This window comes from Tauraco erythrolophus, chromosome 8 (genome assembly GCF_009769465.1).
Source record: "Tauraco erythrolophus isolate bTauEry1 chromosome 8, bTauEry1.pri, whole genome shotgun sequence".
Classification (NCBI taxonomy): domain Eukaryota; kingdom Metazoa; phylum Chordata; class Aves; order Musophagiformes; family Musophagidae; genus Tauraco; species Tauraco erythrolophus.
In genome coordinates this window covers 34,462,392-34,485,061 of record NC_141472.1, presented here as the reverse complement: position 1 = coordinate 34,485,061, position 22,670 = coordinate 34,462,392, and the positions used below count along the sequence as shown (strand labels likewise).

Sequence of the window (22,670 nt, the reverse complement as noted above, 5' to 3'; positions counted from 1 at the left end):
CACCCTCCCATTAAAATGAAACCCTGGCTGGCTCTGAAACGCACATATAAATAGAGAATTAAGGTCTGCCTTGCAGTCCTGCCCGTAACGGGCACCGCGTCCCCCGCAGCGGTGCCCTCCCGTCCGTGCGCACGGCAGTGCCACCCGGCCGGGCGCAGCGGGCAGCGGGGCTGGCGGCGGGGTCAGGGCTGGAGCGCCCACCGCCCCCGGACCCTCACCGCTGGGCCGGGCCGTGCTGGGCCGTGCAGGAGCCTGCCTGGGCAGAGCCAGGCTGGGCCATGCCGAGGCGGGCCCTGCGCCGGGCCGGGCCGCGGCGAGCGGCGCGGATGCCGGGCGGCCGCCGCGGGCACATGGGCGGGAGGGCGGAGCCCGCGGCCTGACATCACCGCTCCCGGCTCACCACTACCGGCCGGCTCCGCTCGCCCGCCGCCCGCTGCCCGCCGCCGCGCAGAGGTGAGCACCGCGGGGGGACGGGCGCGGCGGGGTTCGCCCTGGCAGGGACGGCGCGGCGGCCGCACGACCGGGGCCCGGCGGCGGCGGGGCTCGAACTAGTAGCCCGGGGGCCGCGCCGGGCGTGCAGTGCGGGGAGAGGGTGGCTCGGCTCGGCTCGGCTCGGCTCGGCAGGGAGGCGCCGCCGGGGGTGCCCCCGTCCCGGGTCCGCGGGGCTCGCCCGCCGCGGTGCGCTCGGTCCCGGGGCCCCGTCCCGCCGGCACTCGCCAGCCCCGGGAGCCCCGCGGCGCGGCTGGGGAGCGGGGGCCGGTGCCTGCGGCTCGCTCCGCCCCTGGGCTCGGGCAGCGGCGTCCGGGCCGGCGGCGGGAGCGGCCCCCAGAGCGGACTCTGCTGTGGCCGTCTCGGTGCGAGTGTTGGGTTTGGGGCTGGGGCCGGGGCCGGGTCCCGGCTAGAAATTTCCGAGGGGGCCGATGTGTCCCAAATCCGGGTGGTCACTAGAAGATGCCGGTGGGACGCTCGTCCCCGGCAGGTGTGCGGGGCTGCGCTGAGCGGTGTCCGCTGGAAGCGCTTTCCCGTGGCTGTCGGACACGTCCGTGCAGGTGCGGGAAACTCCTGGCAGCGGGCACAAACCCGCCTCAAACGGGGCAGATTTTGCTGTTCGGAGTACACTCGTGATTTGGTCCTCATGAGAGGCGGGATGGAGAGATATAGACGGGTGCAGGAGATGGATTGTGTCCCTCAGAGCCATTTGCACTTAGGTTTCACTTTTTTCATTCTCAGCCCTCCAAATGCTTTGAGGAGGTGAGTGGCTTCTTTCAGAAAGGGAGAAATTGGCACTGAGATACAAAAATATCTTGGGAAAAATCTTGGCCAGGGCCCACGGTCTCTCAGAGGTGAGCAGCCAGCGGCCAGGCGGTTTCTGTACTGATGCAGGGACTTTTAAAAGGTACAAGGGTTGGATGCTCTAAAGGGAGACTTCAGCGATTGATCCGTGTTGAAGTAACAAAGGATGAAAGCCGTGAAGGAATTGGAGAAGTGAGTTTGTAGTAGGACCATCCCGCAGGTGATGTGACTGGAGTGGGACTGTGCCTGTCCTGTGACCCTGACCGGGGTGTAACCGCTGCCCGGGGGGTGCGTGGGGCTGTGATGGCCCCGTTGCTGAACAGTGGGAAGCTTGGGGGGGGCGTTCCTGTTTGTAGTGCCTGCGCCCTGCTGAGCCAAGCGGAGGACGGGTGGGAACTGAGGACCCCAGATCATTTCCCTCGGTATAGTCTGAATAAAACTAACGCACGGAAAAATGCCCCCCAAGGCAAGAAACCAAAATTGAGAGACAGCGGGAGAGGAAGGCCCCAGCCTACAGCGTCAGTACTTACGCAGGCTGAGGAGATGGAGGGCTAACAAGATTTAAATACTACATCAAGCTTAAGTTTTCTCCTCTTTTAAAATCATATTTGCTATGAAACAAATGTACGGTAATGCAAGATGCCATAATCATTGCACATATTTGATTTCCTTCATAACTGTGAAGAAGAAAATGTTGATGACTCAACAAGTCTTTGTTTAAAAAAACCCACACCAAACCCCAGGAAAACATGCTTTTTGAAAGCTTTTTTTTTTTTCTTTGCTTTTTATTTTTGTTTTTGGTTTGTTTTGCTTTTTATTGTTAGGAACTATGCTTTGACTGTGACCTTGTAACATCACATCCATAAATAGAAGCAGATTTATATTCAGGGGAAACAGATTTTATCCAATGGTGGAAGAAGTAGGCCAGCCACAGCGGCTCTCTCAAGAGGTGGGGAAGGCACTGGCAGCTGTGCTAAGAGATGTCATATACCAAGAATTAAACCCCATCAATTTATTATCTATAAGTTTACCATCACTGATTAGAATTAGCTTTTTGTGACACCCACGATGGAGGCAACTGATAATTATTTCCAAAAGCCCTTAGGTACTTTGGGGCCTAAATCTGTTGAACATTTTGAAAATTTTGCCCAGGGTTTAAGGAACTGAGACAGAAATTCCTCCTATCCCTTTTCCAGGTTCTTAGATTTTCAGTGAGTCTCTCTGAAGCCTTGATTGTGGTAACACTTGCATATGCATTTCCATTTAGTTCATACGAATACACCCCTGTAGTCTTTGGAAAAAATGTCCTCAGAGCTTCCCATGGACCATAGGCTTCCAGAGTCAGGGTCTGTAGATAACGTGTCCACCACAAAAGTGTGCTGATACCAACTACTGATCATGTGCAAGCACTAATAGATACCAATGTGCATCTCTTCAGGTACTTAGGATAAAATACCTTCTCGCTGCGAGGGTGTGCTTGCCAAAGGTGGTGTGGGAGGCAGTGCTCCAGCAGAGCTGGCTTTAAAAAACACGTTAAAGATCATCAAAGAGGAATCCCAGATGGACAGAACCGACGAGGCAGACAGCACCCACTCCCCCTGCAGCAGCCAGCGTGGCTTGGCGCAGGATGGCTCTCCTGACTGGGGGTGAAATACCTATATTTATACTTGCCAACACACCTGGGTCTCACTAATTCGTTGGGGCCCTTGGGGGAAGGCATGCTATGCACACCCGCACGTGTACACACACGCACACATGCAGCAGCCTTCCCTTGTCCTGGAGAAGTTATCACTGAGTTGGTACCTTCTGCTGCTGCTTTATATTGAGATGTTCTCCTTCCCAGACACACCTCCTGCCCATGAGAGCCGCTCAGCAGAGCAGGTATGTCCATGGTATGCCTTCCCCCATGGGGAACATGCCCCCAGGGAATATACTGTGCTCGGGCAAAACAAGCATTATATTCATAAGGCAGGATGATCACCATAGTCATCGTCCTTCTGTGGTCCTTTCCTGGTGAAGCCACTTGCTGCCTTTTCTTCCTTTTCCTCCAGCTCCTCCCAGGTCTCTTCCTCCTTTCCTGGTGGTCTCATCAACTGCTTGAAGGAGTGAATTAGAAAATAGAGAGGAATGTAAAATAGATGGCCAGAATGGCACACACACAGCAAGATGTTAGCAGGTCCCTCAACAGAAGGAACTGGGTGAGTTCACCTCCCCGGGCTGACCCTGTGCTCCCCGGGCAAAGAGAGCTGGCTCTGCTCTCCGGTGTGTCAGACCAAAGAGGCATTTCTGCTGGACACAGGCCAACAGCCACAGGCAGGAGTGAGGAGGCAGGGCACTGTGAGGTCCCAGCATAACAGGGCACTGAGGTGGCATTTGGTGGAGAGCATCTCTCTCCCACCCACCTGGATACCCAAGCAGGACCACCTGGTCAGCCGGTCGTGTTTGCCCCATCTCTCCTGGTAGCTTCCCAGGAGCTGCTGGGAGAGGCAGATGAGGCAGAACGTGGCCCTACATGAGCTTCGTTGCTTTTCCTGGGCAAAGCACCTCGTGTTCACGACTGTGCGTATTCAGGGCTGGCTCAGAGCCACGTCCGTGCACTGTGTGCCGTGCCTCTGCTCCCAGGGAGGAAAGCAACAGAGCAGCAGGAGCCAGGCTGACCCCGTGCCATCGGTTTTGTCTTCCCTCCACCCCACACTGCCTCCCGAGCCATCTTCTCCCCCTACGTGGTCCTCTGCATCCTCTGAGTCACCAGGAGAGGCAACATCAGAAAGATGAGGCCGTGCTGATCTTGGAGACCCTTCTAACAGGGACTGCAGCACGGGAATAGCCAATCCAAATATTTTCGTGCACACACAGTGCAATTCCTGTGTGTCTTTCCTGGAAAGAAATAAAGAGGTTTTAAACAGCTGGAGCCTGCCAGCTCCCTGCGGTGACTGCTGAAGTCTGGTCTCACCATCTCCAAAGCCCTCCAGCTCACAGCAGAACAGCGCACACACTGACCAGAGAAGATCAGAATAGATTTTCTCCATGTCTTTTCAAGCAGGAACACCTCCTCCCATCGTATCTGGCCGCAGGGCATTATTAGATCTACCTGAGAAGCTTCCACCACCCGGGGTTTTGGCTGCTTCCTCTCTTTTCCCGCACTTCGGGGAGGGGAAGGCTCTGAAATGGGTGAGTCACTGTGAGATAGTCCTTAACTTGGTAAAAGCAATGAGCAAATTAAGACGCCAAAGGAAAGCAAGAGAAACCACATTAGGCTTAAGTACGGCACCTGAAGTTGTTGTAAACCACTCCTTTATGTAACTTAAGAACTGTGAGATGATGAGCAGGGAAAATAACCTTCTTATTCAGAGCCCCGTCAGCCAGGTGAAGTCCTGTGTGCTATGTCAGCATCAGCACTGCTCTTCCAAAACCCTGTCTCGCTTCAGGTCTGTGCTCTCTGTGGTCTTACAACGAAACCTCTGAGCTTCCCAGACTTTCACATTCTCATTTTAGGACATTTTATTACAAGGCAGGTCCTTCTTAGGCCTGGCATTACTCTATTGACACAGCAGACACAGGCAGCAAGATCTTGTTGCAGAAGAAGGTTTTCAGACAAGGACTTTGCTGCAGAGAAGTGGTAGCTGCAAAGGGCGCCCCTTGCCTTCAGAGACGAATTTGGGAGAGAAGAGTTTGGGGCTGCCTATGGCAGAATCTGTTGGTAACTGTGCTTAAAAGTACAGTTTTGATTAAAAGAGCAAGACAAAAGTTTGTTTTCCAGTTCCATATTGTAGGCGGGTGATTTTTCTGCTCAGCACTAATGTTGCCTCTTTAACCTTGGGAATGGAAATTGTCCCTGCAAAGTGACCACAAGCTGATGTATTTCTGTAAGAAAACTATAGCCAAAATGTCTGAGCTCATGTGGGAAAATTAGACTATTTTTCCCCAGTGGGAAATTCTGGTGGCCCTTTCTCCTCCGCTTTCCCCTGTTGTGAAAGGTGTTTTTGAGTTTTGGTCGTGATGGAGAACATCCCGTGGTCAGGGACATGCTTTTAGCTTCACCACTGGCTTCCAAAAACAACACCCTCAATATTTATTAATGTTTAAACCAGAGGGTGTATGGAGTGGGGAGAGTCAGTGCCTGTCAGCCCGTGTTTTCATTAGCGAGTGATGGAGTCGGGAGGCACATACTGAGTTTGTAGGTGACACGGAGCTGGGAGGGACTGGAAATGTTTTAGAGGAGGAAAGACTAACAAAGATTGTGACAAATTGGAGAGATGGTCTAAAAAAACAGGGCACAAGTTATGTCCTGTGTGGTAGGACCAACTGATCGTGTGGACACCAGGTGAGTGACCGGCCAGGCAACGACTGTGGGGAGCCAGAGGACGGGGTGATGGACACCGTGACCCATGAGTCAAGTGTCACGCAGTTGTGCAAAAGCAAACAGCCTGCTGGGGCATGGAAAGAGAAGTGGCACGTTGGGGAAGCGGCGTCTCTGCTCTGGCCGAGGCATTTTAGGGGCTCGACTGGAAAATGCAGTTCTGGGCATCCTCCAAGAAAAATGAGAGCAAGGGGGAGAGGCTGAGTGGTTGTACACTCAGCAAATAGCAGCTCTGAGGAAGGAGTTGGGTTTCATTTGTGCAGGAAAAACTGAACAAACTTCTCCAAACACAGAATGTGTCTGCAAAGAAGGAAGGGGCATATCGTTTGCTGTGTCCTTTGGGGGTAAGAGAGGAAGCGGTGAGGTTAATTGGATCGAGAGATAGAGGAGAGAAAGCTGGGCTCTGCAGGAGTTTATGGAAGTGGTTTTAACAGATAAACACCTGATAAATGAGATAATCAGATAAACACCTGCCTGGTGATAGGGGCGTGGGGTGAACAGCCCACCCGCCATTCCCCATCAGCACTCCCTGCCCTATGTGCCCCATGGGAAAAGGGGCCAAAGGACAATGGCAGAGGGAGCCCAGCTCCTGCCGTTTCCTCATTCCCATGGCCTGGCTGGTGTCCCGGGTAGGTTTGCAACACAGCTTTTCTGACTGAAGTAATATCGACGGGTGATTTATTCCCTTTGCCAGTTCCTGGTTTGTGTCATTGACAAGTTAACTCTGCTTTGGAAGGAAAAAGAGGGAAAGAGGCTGGGAGCCTGGTTTTCCCCACTCCTTTCCTCACCTGTGGAGCAGAGGAGTTATTTCCAGTTATTTCAGTCAGCCTGGGCAGGACTGAAAGGTCTCCTGGAATGTGCCTCGGAGCTGGGGTTAAAGCAGCTTTGGATAAGCCTTTTTCTTACTTTAATCTGTTCAGCCTCAACAGGTACATGGTACTCGCTGTGCTCCTCAGAGGGACGCTCCGGGTGTGGGAAAGAGGCTTAAATGTTTTATTTCCCTTGGGAACAAAACGGCTGTAGCCAAAAAAGTGAGTATTTCTGCTCATAGCAAGACCTGTATGGAGACTTCAGGCTCTGAATGCTCCCCTCCAGTAAGGGCTTCTTGAGGGTTAACGCAGCAGAAGATGCCAGTGGCAGGGCACAGAGCAGAGGGGTCTGCAAACAGAAGCTGTAAGGTTTTGGCTTCATGGTTCAAAAATCACCCCTGTCTCTCCGGTGTGTGGTTGTGGGACCATGCTCCATGGAGCCAGGTGCCAGCCACAGCTGGCAGAGCCCAAAGGGACCGTCCTGGTGCACAAAGCGAGACGTTCCTCTGCCATGACTTGACCGAGGGCTGTGCTACATCATTTGATTCCTCCTGTGGCTTGCTGGTCTTTCAACCCTTGTACTTATTAGGGGATGTAGATAATAATCATGTGCTTTATCTCAAATAACCCCCACGGCACAAGCTGAAGCACCAAAGGGTTCTGTGATGACCTGCACCAGGTTGAATCCACAGCTACTCGAGACTCAGTTGTGGTTGGTCTAAACAAAACCTGACCTCAGGGGAAGACACAAAAGCGGTTGTTCTAGCCAAGGTACTGCTGGCTCAGGCTCCATACACGAGGCTGAGCTGAGAGATGAGCTTTTGTGCAGACAAGAACCAGTTTGGTTGTGCTGGACAGGACCATTACATGGTGCTTCCTGTGAGATTGCTGCCCTTCTTCAGGACAGTTTCACTCAGCAATATGTTTAAGATATTGGTTTTTTTTATTAGAGTTATGGTAAAACTAAGTTGTCTTTTATCTGATAAATCTGAATATCAAGGCAGTGAAACGAGTCTTGATTTTTTTGGCCAGAACTGAAGTGAAGCCCATGCCTTGCTACCACAGGTCCATCCTTCTTTGGGGTTTGCAACTCAAACATGGCCAGACTGCGAGTTACAGGAACCAGCCAGGCTATCCTCTTGTACCAGAGAAAGGGAAAGGGGCCCAAAAAGATGGTCTCATTGTTAAAGACTTGGTCGAGGATATCAGGGTCTTCCCAGGCAAACTTGCTCGAGTCCTGTTATCATTAGTATCTTGGTCCCCCACGTCTGTCGAAAGAGGATAACGACTGAGCCGGCTCCCTGTTAGCGGTAGGGGATGATCTGCTTGGCAGATCGACTCTGCCGTGAGCCTGGAGACACCTGAGCAGGCTCCTGCAGCCCAGCTCCATCCAGAACGGCTGTCCTGCTGCAAAACCTGAGCGAGGCTGCCCGGCATGGGTGGAGAAGCAGAAAAACCTTGTTTGCCTGGCACTGAGCCTAGGCTAACGGCCTCTGCCAAGCCTCAGGTACAAAATACATTGAATTATCCATGTTTTTCTTCTGTGAGAGCCCCTCCCTCTCTCTGCCTGGGCCACAGAGATTTGACTGCCTTGTTTCACCCCACTTTGTCTGTCTAATCCCATTCTTTGGGACAGGAGTGGCCTTCTGGCCAGTTTTGGTGGGTGCTTGCCAGAGCAGAGCCCCTCACCTTGCTCCTCACCCATCACTGCTATTGTCCTGCAGTTAATAGCAGTGACTTCAATGCTGTCGGTGAACTGCACACAGGAACAAGTGTGCTAGATCTGGATATAGCATCCCCACGCAGTGCTATAAGGGTGCCATTAATAGTCTAGCTGAAGGGCAGCTTTACATTGTATTAGATATTTTAATTATGGAACTGCTTCCCGGTTAGGATTGAAGCTAATTTACTTCCACTGAGCTTGCTTTACATCATTTTATAGCTTCCTCAGTAAGAAGCCGATCTCCTTGGATTGCTCATGCCGTAACTCAGCAGGGGTGTAGTTTCCTTGATAGGGAAGATCAATAAATGAGGTTTATCTAAGGCTGCAGCACGCTAAAGATGTGTCGGAGCACCATGGTACTCACTCTTGGCCTCCTCTGCCTCCGGGTGACTGGCCATCCTGGCCACGGTGCTTTGCACTGACTTTGGGTGGGTTGACCTTACCATGAAGAATTAGCTTTGGGAGGGAGAGTTTTAAGCAGGTAACACATTGTTCGTGAGTGCAGAAAAAGCAGCGTGGACGTGGTAAGTCGGGGCGGCGGCGGGAGCGGGGGTCTGCGTGCTGCACAGAGATAGAGTGAAAAAACTGTTGCCTAATCAGACACTCCATTTCCAGGCATCTGTTAGGCAGAGACCACGGTGTTTGTCTGGGCGAAATTACGGTGAAAGAGGGGGTTTTCTTCTTCTTTGGGAGGACCTTAGACAGGCTGAGAGAGTTGGGGTTATTTAGCCTGGAGAAGAGAAGGCTCCGGAGTGATCATATTGCAGCCTTCCAGTACTTAAAGGGGGCCTCCAGGAAAGCCAGAGAGGGACTTAATACAAGGGTATGTAGTGATAGGACAAGGGGCAATGGATTTCGATTAGATATAAGGGAGAAATTTTTTACAATGAGGATGGTGAAGCACTGGACCAGGTTGCTCAGAGAAGTTGTGGATGCCCCATCTCTGGAGGTGTTCAAGGCCGGGTTGGATGAGGCTTTGAGCAACCTGGTCTAGGGGAGGGTGTCCCTGCCCATGACAGGGGGGTCAGAACTAGGTGATCTTTAAGGTCCCTTCCAACCCAAACCATTCTATGATCTTGGAGGGGACGAGTCCTGCTCCAAAGCCCCGACAGTCAAAGTACCACTGAAATAATCACACTAATATCCACAGAAAACATTTTGAGGCTTCTTACTTTTTAACTATGCTGCTGACTTCAAAGGCCGTTTAATTCTGTTATCCTTTTTAATCAAAATAACTGGAGACAGCAAAGCCGTTTGTCTGCAAACATTGCCGACATCTCTCAACATGTTCAGTGGTGGTTTCGGGACAGAGAAAATACACTACAAGAAAATTTGCTTCCAGCAAAATTCGCGTTCCTGTGGGAGCATGGAGAGAGCTTTTGAGGTGCTTCAGATCAATGATAAAATGAATCTGCGGGTAACAACCGCTTTTTCACCCTGAATGTTGATTTCTCTCCCCTCAGCTGAGAGCCAGAGATGCGTCTCTTTATTTCGGGATAACGTTTTGTTCCTACAGGTGGTGGAAAAGGAGGGGGGATGGAAAGAAAGGAAAGAAAGCTCGTTAGGCTGAACAATAGCATTGGCCCTAGAACAAATAGTTCTGGCCACAAATAAATTTAAGTGGAGCAGAAAGGTTTCTAAAAAGTAAAGCAGCAAGCTTTTGATAAAGCGTCTGATAGGAACGAGCCAGGAAGAAAAAAAACAACTCACATCTTTTGAGGTAGAGCTGCTTTACTTTGCTTTAGGGGTTTTGCAGTACGGCTGGTTGTGGATGGAGACGACTGCTCTGTCCATGTTGCTCTCCAGCAACCTCAGCTCCACTTCTGAGGTTGCTCTTCACCTTCAGAAATCCCAGGTGTTTCCTTCTCCCTCCTCACCGGTGTGTTTCTTTTCCAAGCTGACAGCCCTTGGCATCACTCTCATTCTTTCCCTATGGCCATCTTCCAGTTTTAGTCCCACTTTTTTTTTGCAGTGGAGTGAGCAGAACTGTACTGTGCAGCTCAGTGCATGGATTTGTACAGATGTTTCTGTGTTGTTTTGTATGCCTTTCCACTAATTCCTGGATGAAACGGCCTAGTGACTGTGCTACCCATGGAATATACCCAAGGCAGGGGTGTGTGCCCAGCTGCCGCAGCCAGCATCACATCAGCTCTGCAGCACACAGACCCTTCTGCAGGTCTGGAGCAGAAGCCAAAACCTTCAGAGTGAATTATGAGTAATTCTGAGTTTATCAGGACTCTCTGACTTACCTAGAGCATGGAAGAAAGTCTACGTGATCTGTGGGGAGCAGAGGAAAGGTGTTACTAAAGGGCAGAAGTCATCATGCCTTGCGTTGGCAGTTCTTTTCTCCCAAGAGCACTTCTTCCATGAACATGCATCTTTAGTCTCTGGGACAGGGGCGTGCTTGGTGAGAGGCAAGGAGAGCAGACAGACCTCTGCTGTAGAAAAAGTATTGTCACCGTAGCCATGATTTTTTTGTATCCAGAACAGGGAATTATAGTTTCAAGGTCCATCTGCTGAAGGTGTTTTGTAGGCTTTCCATGAGGAGCAGAGCTGAGAGGTCGTGGTCGCTTTGTGAGAGGTCTTCTCCCCCAGTAACTCAGGCTCTGTTTGATGAATGTCTGCCAGGGAGCACCGAGCTGGTATTTTCAGAGTACTGTGACCCTCAGATCTTTTTTCTGAGTGGTTTTAACAAATTTACAGATCATTAAGGTATATGTATAGTTGGGGGGGTTATGCCCATAGGCAGTGTTTGTCGTGTCAGTACTGAGTTTTGGTGCTTGGTCATTTTGAATGAGGACATCCTTCTGCAGGTTCTTCACAATAGAGATTGACTGTCCTAAATGATCATCACCCTCAAGCTCCATCCTCTCAGTACCCACTCCCTTTCCCAGATCATTTATGAGCACGCTGAACAACACAGATCCTCAGGGAAATCTCTTGATAACCTATTCCCATTATGAAAATTATTTATTTCTTCTTACCCTTTGCTTCCCATTGGTAACTGTTCATGCAGAAGTGCCCTTCTCCTTTGCACCACTACTGCTCCAATCCCAGAAAAGCCTTGGCTGAAGGACATTTCCAAAAGCCTATGGAAAACACAGCCTGCACCAAAGACCAGGTCACCCCATCTGAGTGGTCACCTTCACTTTGAAAGAACTTGACTAGCTATACAGCAAGACTGTACTCTACCAAAACCAAGTTGCCGTCATCCCCAATATGTCACAAGTCTGTTAATTCTGGTCTTTATTATCATCTCTACCAGCATGCCCAACACAAAAGCCAGATGTTCTGGCATGTATGTTCCCTGGGTCACCTCCTGAGCCTTTTAAAAATCTGCCCTTAAGGAATTTGCTGTTTCTTAAGGGCAAATTAGCCTGAGCTGCGGGTGGCACAGCCCATCAGCAGCCTGGCCGTTCCCCCCCTGAGTTTCTTCTGACCTCCATGGCCGGCTGGTGTGCTGCCTGGGAATGTATTGATCTGCTTAAAACCTCTCTGTGGCCTCACTATCTAATCTGTTACGGAGAGCAGAGTGTTGCAGGGCAAAATTCATTAACGTTTGTAAAGCTCATCAAGATCTTTCATCAGCAAATCCCATCATGTTTTAATATATTTTTTTAAATGTCACGAGTAAGTTCTCATTACTCAGTAAAGAGCTGAAGCAAACAGCACTTGCCAGACCCAAATATTGGAACAGTCAAAGGCTGAAACTGTCTTCGTTTACCACTTGCAGGACACTTTCATTTCAACTTCAACTCCCTGCTTTGATTCTGCTCTTGCAAATCAGAAGCACGCCCTCGGCTTTCCCAAATGCGGGGTTGGGCATCCCCATGGACCCCTGGGCTTTTCAGAAGATGCCTGGTAGCTCCGTAGGGGTCTGAGAGTTGCTGGTCCTGGTCATTGTGAAGATCGCCCTGGCAGTGTGAGGTGCCCGCATGAAGAACGGCAAAGGATGGATGAGTGCAGCCAGGAGGTGTTAGATCACACGAACCTTCCTAAAACCCTTCACCTCCAACCGCACGTGGTGTTTTGTCCCCCTCCAATGGTGCTTGTACATTACTGCACACTTGCTGTTGGGTTTGGCAGACAGGTCCTGGGCAGACAGACTGGGATGCAGTGCTGTATGTCTGTCTGTAGGCGGCAGGGAATTCCCGCCTTACCCAAAACCATGTGCACTTCCTTTGAGTGGCCTGAATGGCATTTTCCCCATGGTCGCCAACATGGTCTGAGTCTCTGTGAGAGCTTCCCAATGACCTTGCATTTCCCTTTGTTTTTTCTGCCAGGATGTCCGGAGGAGACATGGCCAAACCGCTTCTGGGCCATGGGAGCATGGAGGGTGACCCCAGCATCACACCTGCAGCTGGTCGCACCATCGGGGTGCTGGGGAGTGGGGACTTTGCGCGGTCGTTGGCCATCCGCCTGGTGTGCTCCGGCTTCAAGGTGGTGGTTGGCAGCCGCAACCCAAAGCGCAAAGCCGGCCTCTTCCCTTCTGCAGCAGAAGTCACCTTCCAGGCTGAGGCGGTGAAGAAGACGGATGTCATTTTTGTGGCAGTCTTCAGGGAACATTACTCCACCCTCTGTGACCTGGCCGATGTGCTGGTGGGCAAGATCCTGGTGGACGTTAGTAATAACACCGAGGTCAACCATCACAAAGAATCCAACGCCGAGTACTTGGCTTCCCTGTTCCCAGCCTGCACCGTGGTTAAGGGGTTTAACGTGGTTTCTGCGTGGACGCTGCAGTCAGGGGCCAGGGATGGAAATAAGCAGGTATTGTTTTCTTCTGACAAAGGCCAAATCCCAACTGTTTCAGCAGCTGAGGTCTGGCAGCACCAGCAAATGGCCTTGGGCTCCAGAAGAAGGAGTCTGAGTGCTGGCCGTGGCATCCAGAGACCACCCCATAGCTTCTGCGTTTCTTTGCTTAGAAATGAAGTACCTTTGCTTACTTCACACTCTGTAGTCTTTGGAGCCTCTGTCTAAGTGAAAAGTGTATTTATTGTCTGTTTATCTAAACACAGCCAGTAAAACAAACTGGCGGTGCACCCATGAAAGGAAACCTGTCCAGGAGAGAGATCTTTGCCAGCCCCATGGTAAAGCCCCATCAAAAAGCCCGCCAGGAAGCGTGATGCTCAGTGGAACAACGTAGGCTCCCTTTAGCACAGCATCCATCCTGGCGCACTCGTTCCCAGCAGCCTGATCTCTCTTTGCCCTGTCTGTATCTTTCTGTTCGTTGCAGGTTCCGATTTGCTCAAATAACCAAGAAGCCAAGCGCACCGTAGCAGAAATTGCTCAAGTCATGGGATTCACCCCTGTGGACATGGGCTGCATGTCGTCAGCCTGCGAGATTGAGAACATTCCCCTGCGCCTCTTGCCAGCCTGGAAAATCCCCATCTTTTTGTCTCTGGGGCTCTTTCTTTGCTTCTTCACTTACAACCTGATCCGGCAGGTCATCCACCCTTACGTCAGGGAGCAGAAGAACAAGTTGTACAAGATCCCCATCGAGGTGGTCAACACAACACTGCCTTGCGTGGCCTACGTCATGCTGTCTCTCGTCTACCTGCCTGGGGTGCTGGCAGCCTGCTCGCAGCTCTACTACGGCACCAAATACAGGCGCTTTCCAGACTGGCTTGACCAGTGGCTCCAGCACCGAAAGCAGATCGGTCTCCTCAGCTTCTTCTGTGCAGCTTTGCATGCCATGTACAGCTTCTGTCTGCCCATGCGCCGCTCCAACCGCTACCAGTTAATCGAGACAGCCGTCAAGCAGGTAATGTGGGTGCTTTTCAGGTCAGCACCTGTAGTCATCTTCTACACACATCCAGAGGTTGGTCGCGGGCTTAATATCTTGGCCTTTGCATTCACTTTCCAAAGCACGTGTGGGACAGTGGGAATAAGCTGTTATCTGTATGAGCACTTCTTCTGCGAGGCAACCTCACACCACGTAGCCGGCATGCCCTCATCCCTGCTGAGCACCAGCCATCTGAGCAGGGTGTTGCCCGCGCATTTAGAGCCAGGGTTAGGACCAAGCTCCCTCATGCTGTTCCTCCCCAGAAGCACAGAGAAGCCTTTGAAACCAGCCTTGCCCAGCACCTGGCGTATCTGAGACTAGGGCAGAGGCAGGAAAAATGCCAGGAGAGGAGAAATCCAGCAGTGGGGGGAGCAGAGTTCCCCTCAATTTTTTCCTCTGTATTTTGGGAGATCCCCGTTTGCTCGCATTGACATTCACAATAGGTGCCTGCTGGAGTGACCAAGTCATAACCCGGCAGAATTGTTTGTAGTTGTGTCCTCATCACAACATGCCTCCAGGAGTTTAACAAAACGATGGTGAAGAACTGGTCATGGTCTAAGAGAACAAGGAAATGGGAAAGGACTTCATTGCCTGTTGAGACTCCTGGCAGTGTTTATCCAGTGTGAGGTTGCTACCTTCAGGCAATTCAGCCAGCTCTTGTGACCTGGCAGTGCCATGGGAAACGTGATTCTGCCCTTCTCCTGCCCCTGCCTCCTCACTGCTCCACCCCGCTCCCTCCTGGGATGGCACCAGCTTCGTCCAACGGAGTGGGGAACCTGGTCGAGGAATTGCCCCATAACCAGTCTGCTTTCTGCCCTGGGATGTTTCCCATGTGTTTCCAAATGCTTGTCCCAACACAGAGGAAGGAAGGGGCAGTGAGGGAAGCGGGAGCAGGACAGCTGATTTCAGCAGCAGTGCCTGTTCGAAGCAGCCATCAAAGGACATCCCACAGCCTCTCGGCTCCGGCCTTGAGCAGGTTCTTCTCGATTGCTGCAGTCGCACATTAATCTCGGGCAAGCATCCTGTGTTCATTTCCCCTCTACCTCCTGTTTTCTAGCAACGTCTTTGCTTAGTAAATTAAACCCATTTAATGGGCTAAAGAGGATGGTTCTAAATGTTGCTCTTTGCCATGCAGCATAAAACCCATCTTCCCTTCCATTAGCATGAACAATTTCCCCCCTAAATGCACTTAAAACAAAGGTTATTAGGAGACTACTGCATATTCAAGCATCTGTATTTGTTTTCATGGCTTTAAACTGACTTCTCATTCTAATTACTGTTCCAAATGCAACTTTGGGGCTCGCTGCTGCGGTTACAGGCTGTGGGAGCTGAGAGCATTCAGGAGTTCTTCCCAGCAGGCTTCAAGTCTAGCTCAGCCAAACGGTGGTGGGATAAAAGAGCATTTCCACACCTCCCAAATAGGCAAATAGTGCTGGAGTTGTGAATAGGACACAGTGTTCATCCAGGAAACCTGCTTCCAAAACCAAAATGAATACAGATAAAATTCAGTTCCTCTATTCCTAAGCATTCCATTTTAACAAACCTTCGTTGTCATGCCAGGCTGTGGAGAAGAAGATGAATGTCTGGGTAGAGGAGGAAGTCTGGAGGATGGAGATTTATCTCTCTGTTGGAGTAATTGCCCTGGGCTTGATGTCGTTACTTGCCATCACTTCACTTCCATCCATCGCAAACTCTCTCAACTGGAGGGAATTCAGTTTCGTTCAGGTAAAGTTGACGTTTGCTGATACCAGCAAGTGATTTTGCAGAGCCAGGCCCTCAGGTTGACCTGCCGTCCCAGAGTGTCCCAGCTCTGGCATGGTCACCGCAAGCTGTGCACCACTGCCATGGGAAAACCCTGCCACTCCGCACCTCCCCATGCACCCTGGAGCCATGGACCCCCTGCCTAGGAGGTGATGCCAAGGGGCGATGGTGGGACAGGGGGTCCACGCTGCTCCCATGCAGGGCTCGTCCGGTCTGCCTGGGGTGCTGCTGGCTTGGGGGGAAGGGAAAATGTAACGTGTCATGGGTGGCCACGTGAGGATTAGCGGCAGGCTTTGCAGGAGGGAGTCTTTAATGTCTGGGCTGAAGTTCTTTCTCACCCCGCATTTAGCAGCATTAGCTAGAGATCCTGAGAAAAAATCCAGCCTGGGCTTAGACTGCGTGACCCCCCCCTGCAGAGTCCTGTCCCCCTCTGTGCCCATGGGCAGCACTACGGGTCATGGCTAAAAACCTCCTGAAGTCACTCAAGGCAGAAAGTGCCTTGGGGTCATTTTGAGAGCTCAAGGTCATTCCCTTCCATGGGCAAGATCCCCGTTGGAGCTGGACACGTGTCCGTTGTGCACAACGTGTTGGAGATGCTGCGGGGAGTTCGCAGCAGGCTGGGAAGGGCAGGCAGGGAACCCGCCGTGGAGAGAGCTGGCTGCGGGACATGGGTCTGCTCTTGCATTCGAGAGAGAGGGAGCTTCTGGAAAGACATCAGTTAGGAAGGCACCTGGGAGGACAGCGCAGGGGAAGGTCAGAGCTTGCATGCACCCAGATACTCAATAGACAGGTTTGGAGAGACCTTGACTGGTCTTTAGAAATGCCAGAGCTCAAGAAGCCCAGAAAAAGGGGTGTGGTTTCAGTGAACAGTCCATGTCTGATTCTAAAAGGTGAATTAGGAGTGCAGGGGTAATTTTTCTTTCTCCAGTGTCATTCAATGGTTCAGGAGTCACCTTCCCACTTGCGGCAATTTCCAGACTCCCAAGGGCCAAATTCCCTTGATGACTTGAGTCCATCACATGGGACATTCACAAACCCCAGACTCGGGGACTGCAGCACTCTCCGGGATGTGCCTGGAGCCAGGCTTGGGCTAATGGGGAGAGCAGGGAATGAACCTTCCAGTGTTCCCTGCATTTTAGAGCTCAGCTCGAGGCCAGACTCCGCTCACCGTGTCACTGTTGTATCCCATAGCCCTAAAACCACTTGTTACTTGTGTCCCTACGCCACTGCTGCTCAGCGTGCGCCAGGCTTCAGGTCCCACCACAGTGACTCACGTGGCACCCCGACACACGTGAGCCCCCGTGGGACCCTGTCCCCCCCCAGATCTCCGCTGCGGAGCCTCCCCCACGCATCACGCCTAACCCTTCAAAAGGGGAGGGCAGGGTTTGGGGATGCAGGGGTGAATGTCTGTCATCCAGCCTCTCTTGCTGAAGCTCTTCAGCAGCATATGAATAATTCAATATTCATTAGAGCAGGAGTTTGAAGCCCGCTCCCCCGCTTCCCCCACAAGTGCCCTGATAACCAAACAAACAAGAACAAGTCAGTTTGTCTTTTTTTTTTTCTCTCTTGCTGTGGGCTAGCGAGTAATTATTTACACTGAGTAGAAGAGCCTCACCAGGAGAGCTTAACTCCAAGATATTGTCCCTCGGGAAGAAGGGAGACCTGGCTTTAAACTTCTCTATCAGATCGGACAACAGGAGCGCATTAATTCTCGCCACCATGTCGCAGGGGAGGGCTGCAGCCGCTGGGATGTTGGACGAATCGATCCTGGCTTAGGCATCGCACACCAGGAATCCCAAATGAAGGGAGGTATCTCCCTGCAGCCTGGAAGGAAGCCTGGAAACCCCCTGCGTTTTCCTTTAGCTCCCCAGCAGCTCGGCAGCTCTCCTGGAGGGTGCTGGCAGTGTGTCACATAATATATACGTTGTCAGGGCAGGTAGTGCTGCCGTCTCCTCCCAGCGTGTGCCACACGACTGTTGCACCTTTGGGACCCCTTCCCGCGTCTTTCTAAGGGTATGTCAGTGCTGGGACAGGACGCATTCGTGATGCTCAGCTTCAGAATAGCTCTTGGCAGCCCCACATGGGAACTGGCTGGCTCAGTTCGTGGAAAGATACTCACACCTATTTCTGTCCGCCTGGGATAAAGCATGACAGTGCGACACGAGCTCCCCACTGAGCACACGCAGCAGAGGCACGGCTGGTGCCGTGCCCTACTGTGGAAATACCATGCAAAAAGAGCAGACTCCACATCTCTCAGCACCTTAGCTTCCTTTTTTTTTTTTTTTTTTAAATAAAGACTCTTTTAAATTATTTACTCTTCAATAAGTTGGTGATGCCTTCCTCAAGGAAATTAAGAGCAGATACAGGCTACTGCTCCCAGGCTCCAGAGGCTAACGTTCACATAGTGTGATGTGATCCTCCCTAAATTAATGCACAGTGGCACAATGTAAATACAAGGGGTGATGCACGAGGCTGCTTTCTCAAATATTTGGGATGTCTAGCACATCACCCTTTTGCAGTGCATCAGAGGCATCACGGCTTCCTGTGCCTCGGAAAAGTAAAAGACAGGGAAAATGGGGAGCACAGCCACTCCAGCCACTGTCTCCCAGAAAATGCAGCGATTCCTTGCCATCTGAGTTGATCTGGCTGGTGTGTTTGAGAGACGCTCTACCAAAAGCCTCGCTTGAGAGAGGGCTGGGGCATGTTATAAATCCAGGAGCCACTAGTCCCTTCCTTACTCGGAGCTTCCCAAGGCTGACATTTTCCAGCAGCAGTGTGTACGCCTGTATTAGTGTCATGGGATACTGCCATGGTCTTAAAATACACATCTGTTGCCTGATGGGCTGAAAATTCCATTTGGATTGTTGCTAAGGTTTTAGAAAATAAACCAGTTAATTTTTATAGTAGTTCCTGCACTTACACAAATTTCAATTAAATATCATTAAACTGGATTCACAGTTCCCCTGTACATCCAGTTTTGATTAACAGAAAATGTACAGGATCTAGACACTGGATAAAAGGAATGATTCATATGTAATTCAACTTAGAGGAGACATTTTTAATGTCCCCCAGTGATTTACAAATCAACTCTAATTGGCTGAGAAGTAAAAATGTGTATGATTGCCTTTACCTTCCTACCCTGAGAAATCCTCCTGGAATTTCAAGGTTGAATTGACCTGGTTTCTTTCTTAGCTCGTGTATCACAAGATATAAAGAATCTGTCATCAGACCTTTTCTAACCCTCCTGTTGATGAAGAGTGAGCCAGAACTGCTTCCACAGAGCTAATGACTTCACAGGACTGACAGCAGCAGAAGTCAGGAACATATTTGGGTCAGGAAGGGGCTGTTGGCTTTGGACGCTGCCCGGACATTTCTAAATGAGCCACATGTGACTGAATCACTTCACTGATGCATTACAGGGAGCCTCGCAGACACCAAGGAGATGGGGAAGATGTAAGAGTTAATATAGAATAGAAAATATATGCAGAGCCTGCATCAGGAAGATACCATCTTCATACAGTTCTCTTGCAGAGGGCTTTAACAACACCTTACATGGGTTGCCGTCCCATATTCCCCATGCTGTGACAGTGCAAAAGAAACCCCTGCCACTATTTAAAACAAAACAAAACAAAGTTTCATAGTCAGAAACTGAATCGAGAGGATAAACGAGAGCAGAACTTCAAAACTCAGTGTGGTGTCTGGGCTAAGCACGTTGGCAAATCAGCCCCCCCCGGGTGCTCCTTCGGCTCTGCATTGTGCTGTACCGAGTATATGTTGAGCTGTAGGTACTGAGCCAAGCTGCGATGAGCAAAACGTTTGGGTTTTGTGCGCTTATAGGTCAACCTGTATCCAGCTGCCAGCTTGTCTGGCGGATGCAGCCGCAGGACCCTGCTGACCACAGGTCCTTCAGCCAGCCGGTGGCATTGGGACCCCCTCCCTGGGCACCCTGCCCTGCCCCAGCACCCAGGCTCTCACCAGACAACCCCTCGTTTGTGTTAGGAGCACATCAGCTCATTGCTGCGGCCTGAGGAGCTGCCAGTGCCTGCTGCCAGCTTATCCATGCGTTTTTTTGCCAATTAGCTTTTTTGTTTCATGTGTCCTGCATCTGCCCGCAAACGTGGGTCACTGAGCGCCTGTGATGGTTTGTCACCTTTTGTCCTACTAATTTCCACTCCTGCTCTCCCCCAGTACCAGCAGCAGCTGAAAGAGGAACAAACTAATTATTTCCAGTTCTGACATCTCTGCTGTGCATAAAGCCCTGCTTGGGCTGACTCCGAAATCACCCTCCGCCCAGGGCAGAAAGTGTCTGCTGCCCTTGGACTTCACCCTGTCCCCTTTCCCCCTGCCCTGCTTTACACTTCTGCTCTGCCAGATGAGTCTCAAGCTGGTGCTTCCAACCTTTTGCCACCAGGGGTTTTATTGCTTGCTGGAGAGAAGCTCAGTCGGTAAATGATGGATGAGCTATGGTTCAAGTCCCACCATTAGGTCAACTGCAAAGTTTCAGCAAACTCCTCCTTGATTTTCTAAGTGAAACAAATCTTGACCCTGTTTGGGTTTGCTGCCTGTTACCACTTTGGCTTAGGAATCGGACGTGGCTTTTGGTAAGAAGGATGGCTGTCCCTGGAAGAAAGGATGGATGCAGGGATACATGCAGGACTGAGGTTCAGCTCACAGGTCTGCTCCCGGCTCCTGGCATGACCTTGAGTAATGCTCAGCTGTAACACAGAGAGGAGCGTTCCCTGACTTGGCAGGGCATCGTACGGGTGAGATCTTGGCAGGACTCAGTGAAATCCACATGACTGCCTGATAGGTGCTGTAAAATGAAGTACCTAAATCTGGTAGCACATTTCAGAGCTCTCCTTCCCTCTCCAGCCCAGTCCTCTCAGCTGCCTCAATGATTAGCTCTGAAGGTTAGAGGAGACTGGTCTAATTTGTTGGTAAAATCATGGTACATTTTAAAAAGTTGTCTGGGTTTTTCAATAGTTTCCCAGCAATCAAAACAAGGAAGGGATGCTTTGCAATTTGTTTTCCAGCCAAGATTATTTTTTCAAGAGGAAATTATGAGGTCTTTCTCCTGTATTGCCCTGGCCCCTTATTTCCCTGCTGTGTCCGCTTTCCTGGACGTACCTTCAGGAAGATAATTTTTCTTGCTGATCTGACTACCTGCACCAAGCCGTATATTTTGACTTGTAAAGGCTTCCATCCCCAAGTTGGGGACATCTGCAGCAAAACTTTCCCTGTCTAGGCATCTTGAAATTTGTTATTGCAGGCTTAGACCAAGCATTCGAAGTAGAGTAGCAGAGCAGTATGCTACACCCATGCTTTTCTTGGAAAATACAGCAGTGAAGGCTTGTGTTTGGGATGCCTCCAGGAGCAGGCACCCGGCTCCTGGTGAGTGCCAGTGGGCACAGGTAAGCTCAGGAGCCACCACCTCTGATACAGGCAGGAAACCGCTGGTGAGGGGACCACAGTTTAAGACCCCACCTTAAAGCAAACCTCAGAGGGAGCTGGGAATATTCACGCAAAATGCTTGGGAGCCGTGATCTCAGTTGAAAATGGGGGAAATTCTTGTCTGCAGAACAGGGACTGGGTCCTTGCTGCCTGCCCAAGTGGAAGAGGGCTCTTGACTCGCTATTTCAAAGACTTAGTCCATCATACAGCCTGATGGCCTGGCTCACAAACCAACACAGACCTCTGGGACAGAGAATAAAACCCTTCAGGGCTGTTGCTCACCGCAGACCAGAGCATTTCTGTCTCCATGATCTCATTTTCCTGTAGCTGACAGCAGTTACCTGAAGGTGTCTTTGCTCTGAGCAAGACCACCGCTTCACTGACTCCCGCCGGTGCCAAGTGCTGGTCCAGAGCCACGATGCTGATGCTTCACCCGCCGCTCAGCAGCCTCTCGCCAGCCCCGGAGCAGCAGGCGGCCGAGCCGGCAGCTGCGGCACGGGAGGAGCGTTCAGGAGCTGCCTGCGGCTCCGTGCTCGGCAGGGGCTGGGGCTGCTGCTTCGCACGGAGGCAGGAGCCCACCTCTCGGCCGAGTTGGCAGCATCTTCTGGGAGGTTCCTGCTGAGTTTCTAATATCACACTTAACCTCTGATTAGAAAAAGAAAAATGCAGACTGGCACACTACCCAGGAAAGGTTTCCAGTCACATTTTATTCTGTCCAAGAAACGCAGGAATACTCATTGCTTTCTCTGTGCTACATACACTTACACAATAGAGTAAAAAAATATAAGGAAATAGCAGGCATGAGGTCCTCTGCTAACTGGCATGTGCTCTTCTTCCTTTTAGTCTACCATTGGATTTGTTGCCTTGGTAATCAGCACTCTGCACACACTGACTTACGGATGGTCGAGGGCCTTCGACGAGAACCAGTACAAGTTCTACCTGCCTCCAACCTACACCCTCACGCTGCTTGTCCCATGTACTGTGATCCTAGCAAAAGTCATCTTCAGTTTGCCCTGCATCCAGCACAGACTTCTGCGAATCAGGAGGGGCTGGGAGAAGGGGAGATACGTGAAGTTCGTTCTGCCCAGCGCAACGGGGGAATATTCAAGCGGGGAAACCTCTAGCAATGTCTAACGGAGCCCGGCTGTGACAGAGGATTTCAAAGCACTATCAACATTTCTATAAAGGTGTTTCTTTTTCTTAAACATATGTATGTTTTGGTATAATTGTATCATGGGTAAATAATAAAATTTATTGACTTTAGAATATGGATGACTGTGATACTAGTTGAGACAGTAGTAGTTAAATTATATTCCTGATTTCCTAGGACAATTATTGCCTTAAAAATGACTATGAAAGCCGAGCTAGCAGCACTAATATTCAGGGGAAACTGATAGACTCTGTTAGTTAGATCAGTCACTTGAGGTGCTGGATGGCAGCTCCCTGGACCAGAACTTACCAGTTGCTTCCCTAGCTGCTCTCAGAAATTTC

At 50.9% G+C, this 22,670-nt stretch overlaps 1 protein-coding gene across 1 annotated transcript; it reads left to right on the top strand.

Moving 5' to 3' along the window:
• The first annotated feature begins 419 nt into the window (after positions 1-419).
• Positions 420-22,670, top strand: STEAP3 (STEAP3 metalloreductase). Its single transcript, XM_086615471.1, has 5 exons — positions 420-453; positions 12,469-12,952; positions 13,419-13,946; positions 15,528-15,692; positions 22,023-22,670. The coding sequence occupies exons 2-5, from the start codon at positions 12,470-12,472 to the stop codon at positions 22,311-22,313; spliced, it is 1,467 nt and encodes a 488-aa protein (XP_086471597.1). The 5' UTR covers positions 420-453; position 12,469; the 3' UTR covers positions 22,314-22,670.

Excerpts from the sequence above, each read along its gene's own strand:
- STEAP3 (XM_086615471.1), top strand. The coding sequence starts at position 12,470 with ATGTCCGGAGGAGACATGGCCAAACCGCTTCTGGGCCATGGGAGCATG. Across the intron at positions 12,953-13,418 it reads CCAGGGATGGAAATAAGCAG|GTTCCGATTTGCTCAAATAA; the intron begins GTATTGTTTTCT and ends TGTTCGTTGCAG. Across the intron at positions 13,947-15,527 it reads TCGAGACAGCCGTCAAGCAG|GCTGTGGAGAAGAAGATGAA; the intron begins GTAATGTGGGTG and ends TTGTCATGCCAG.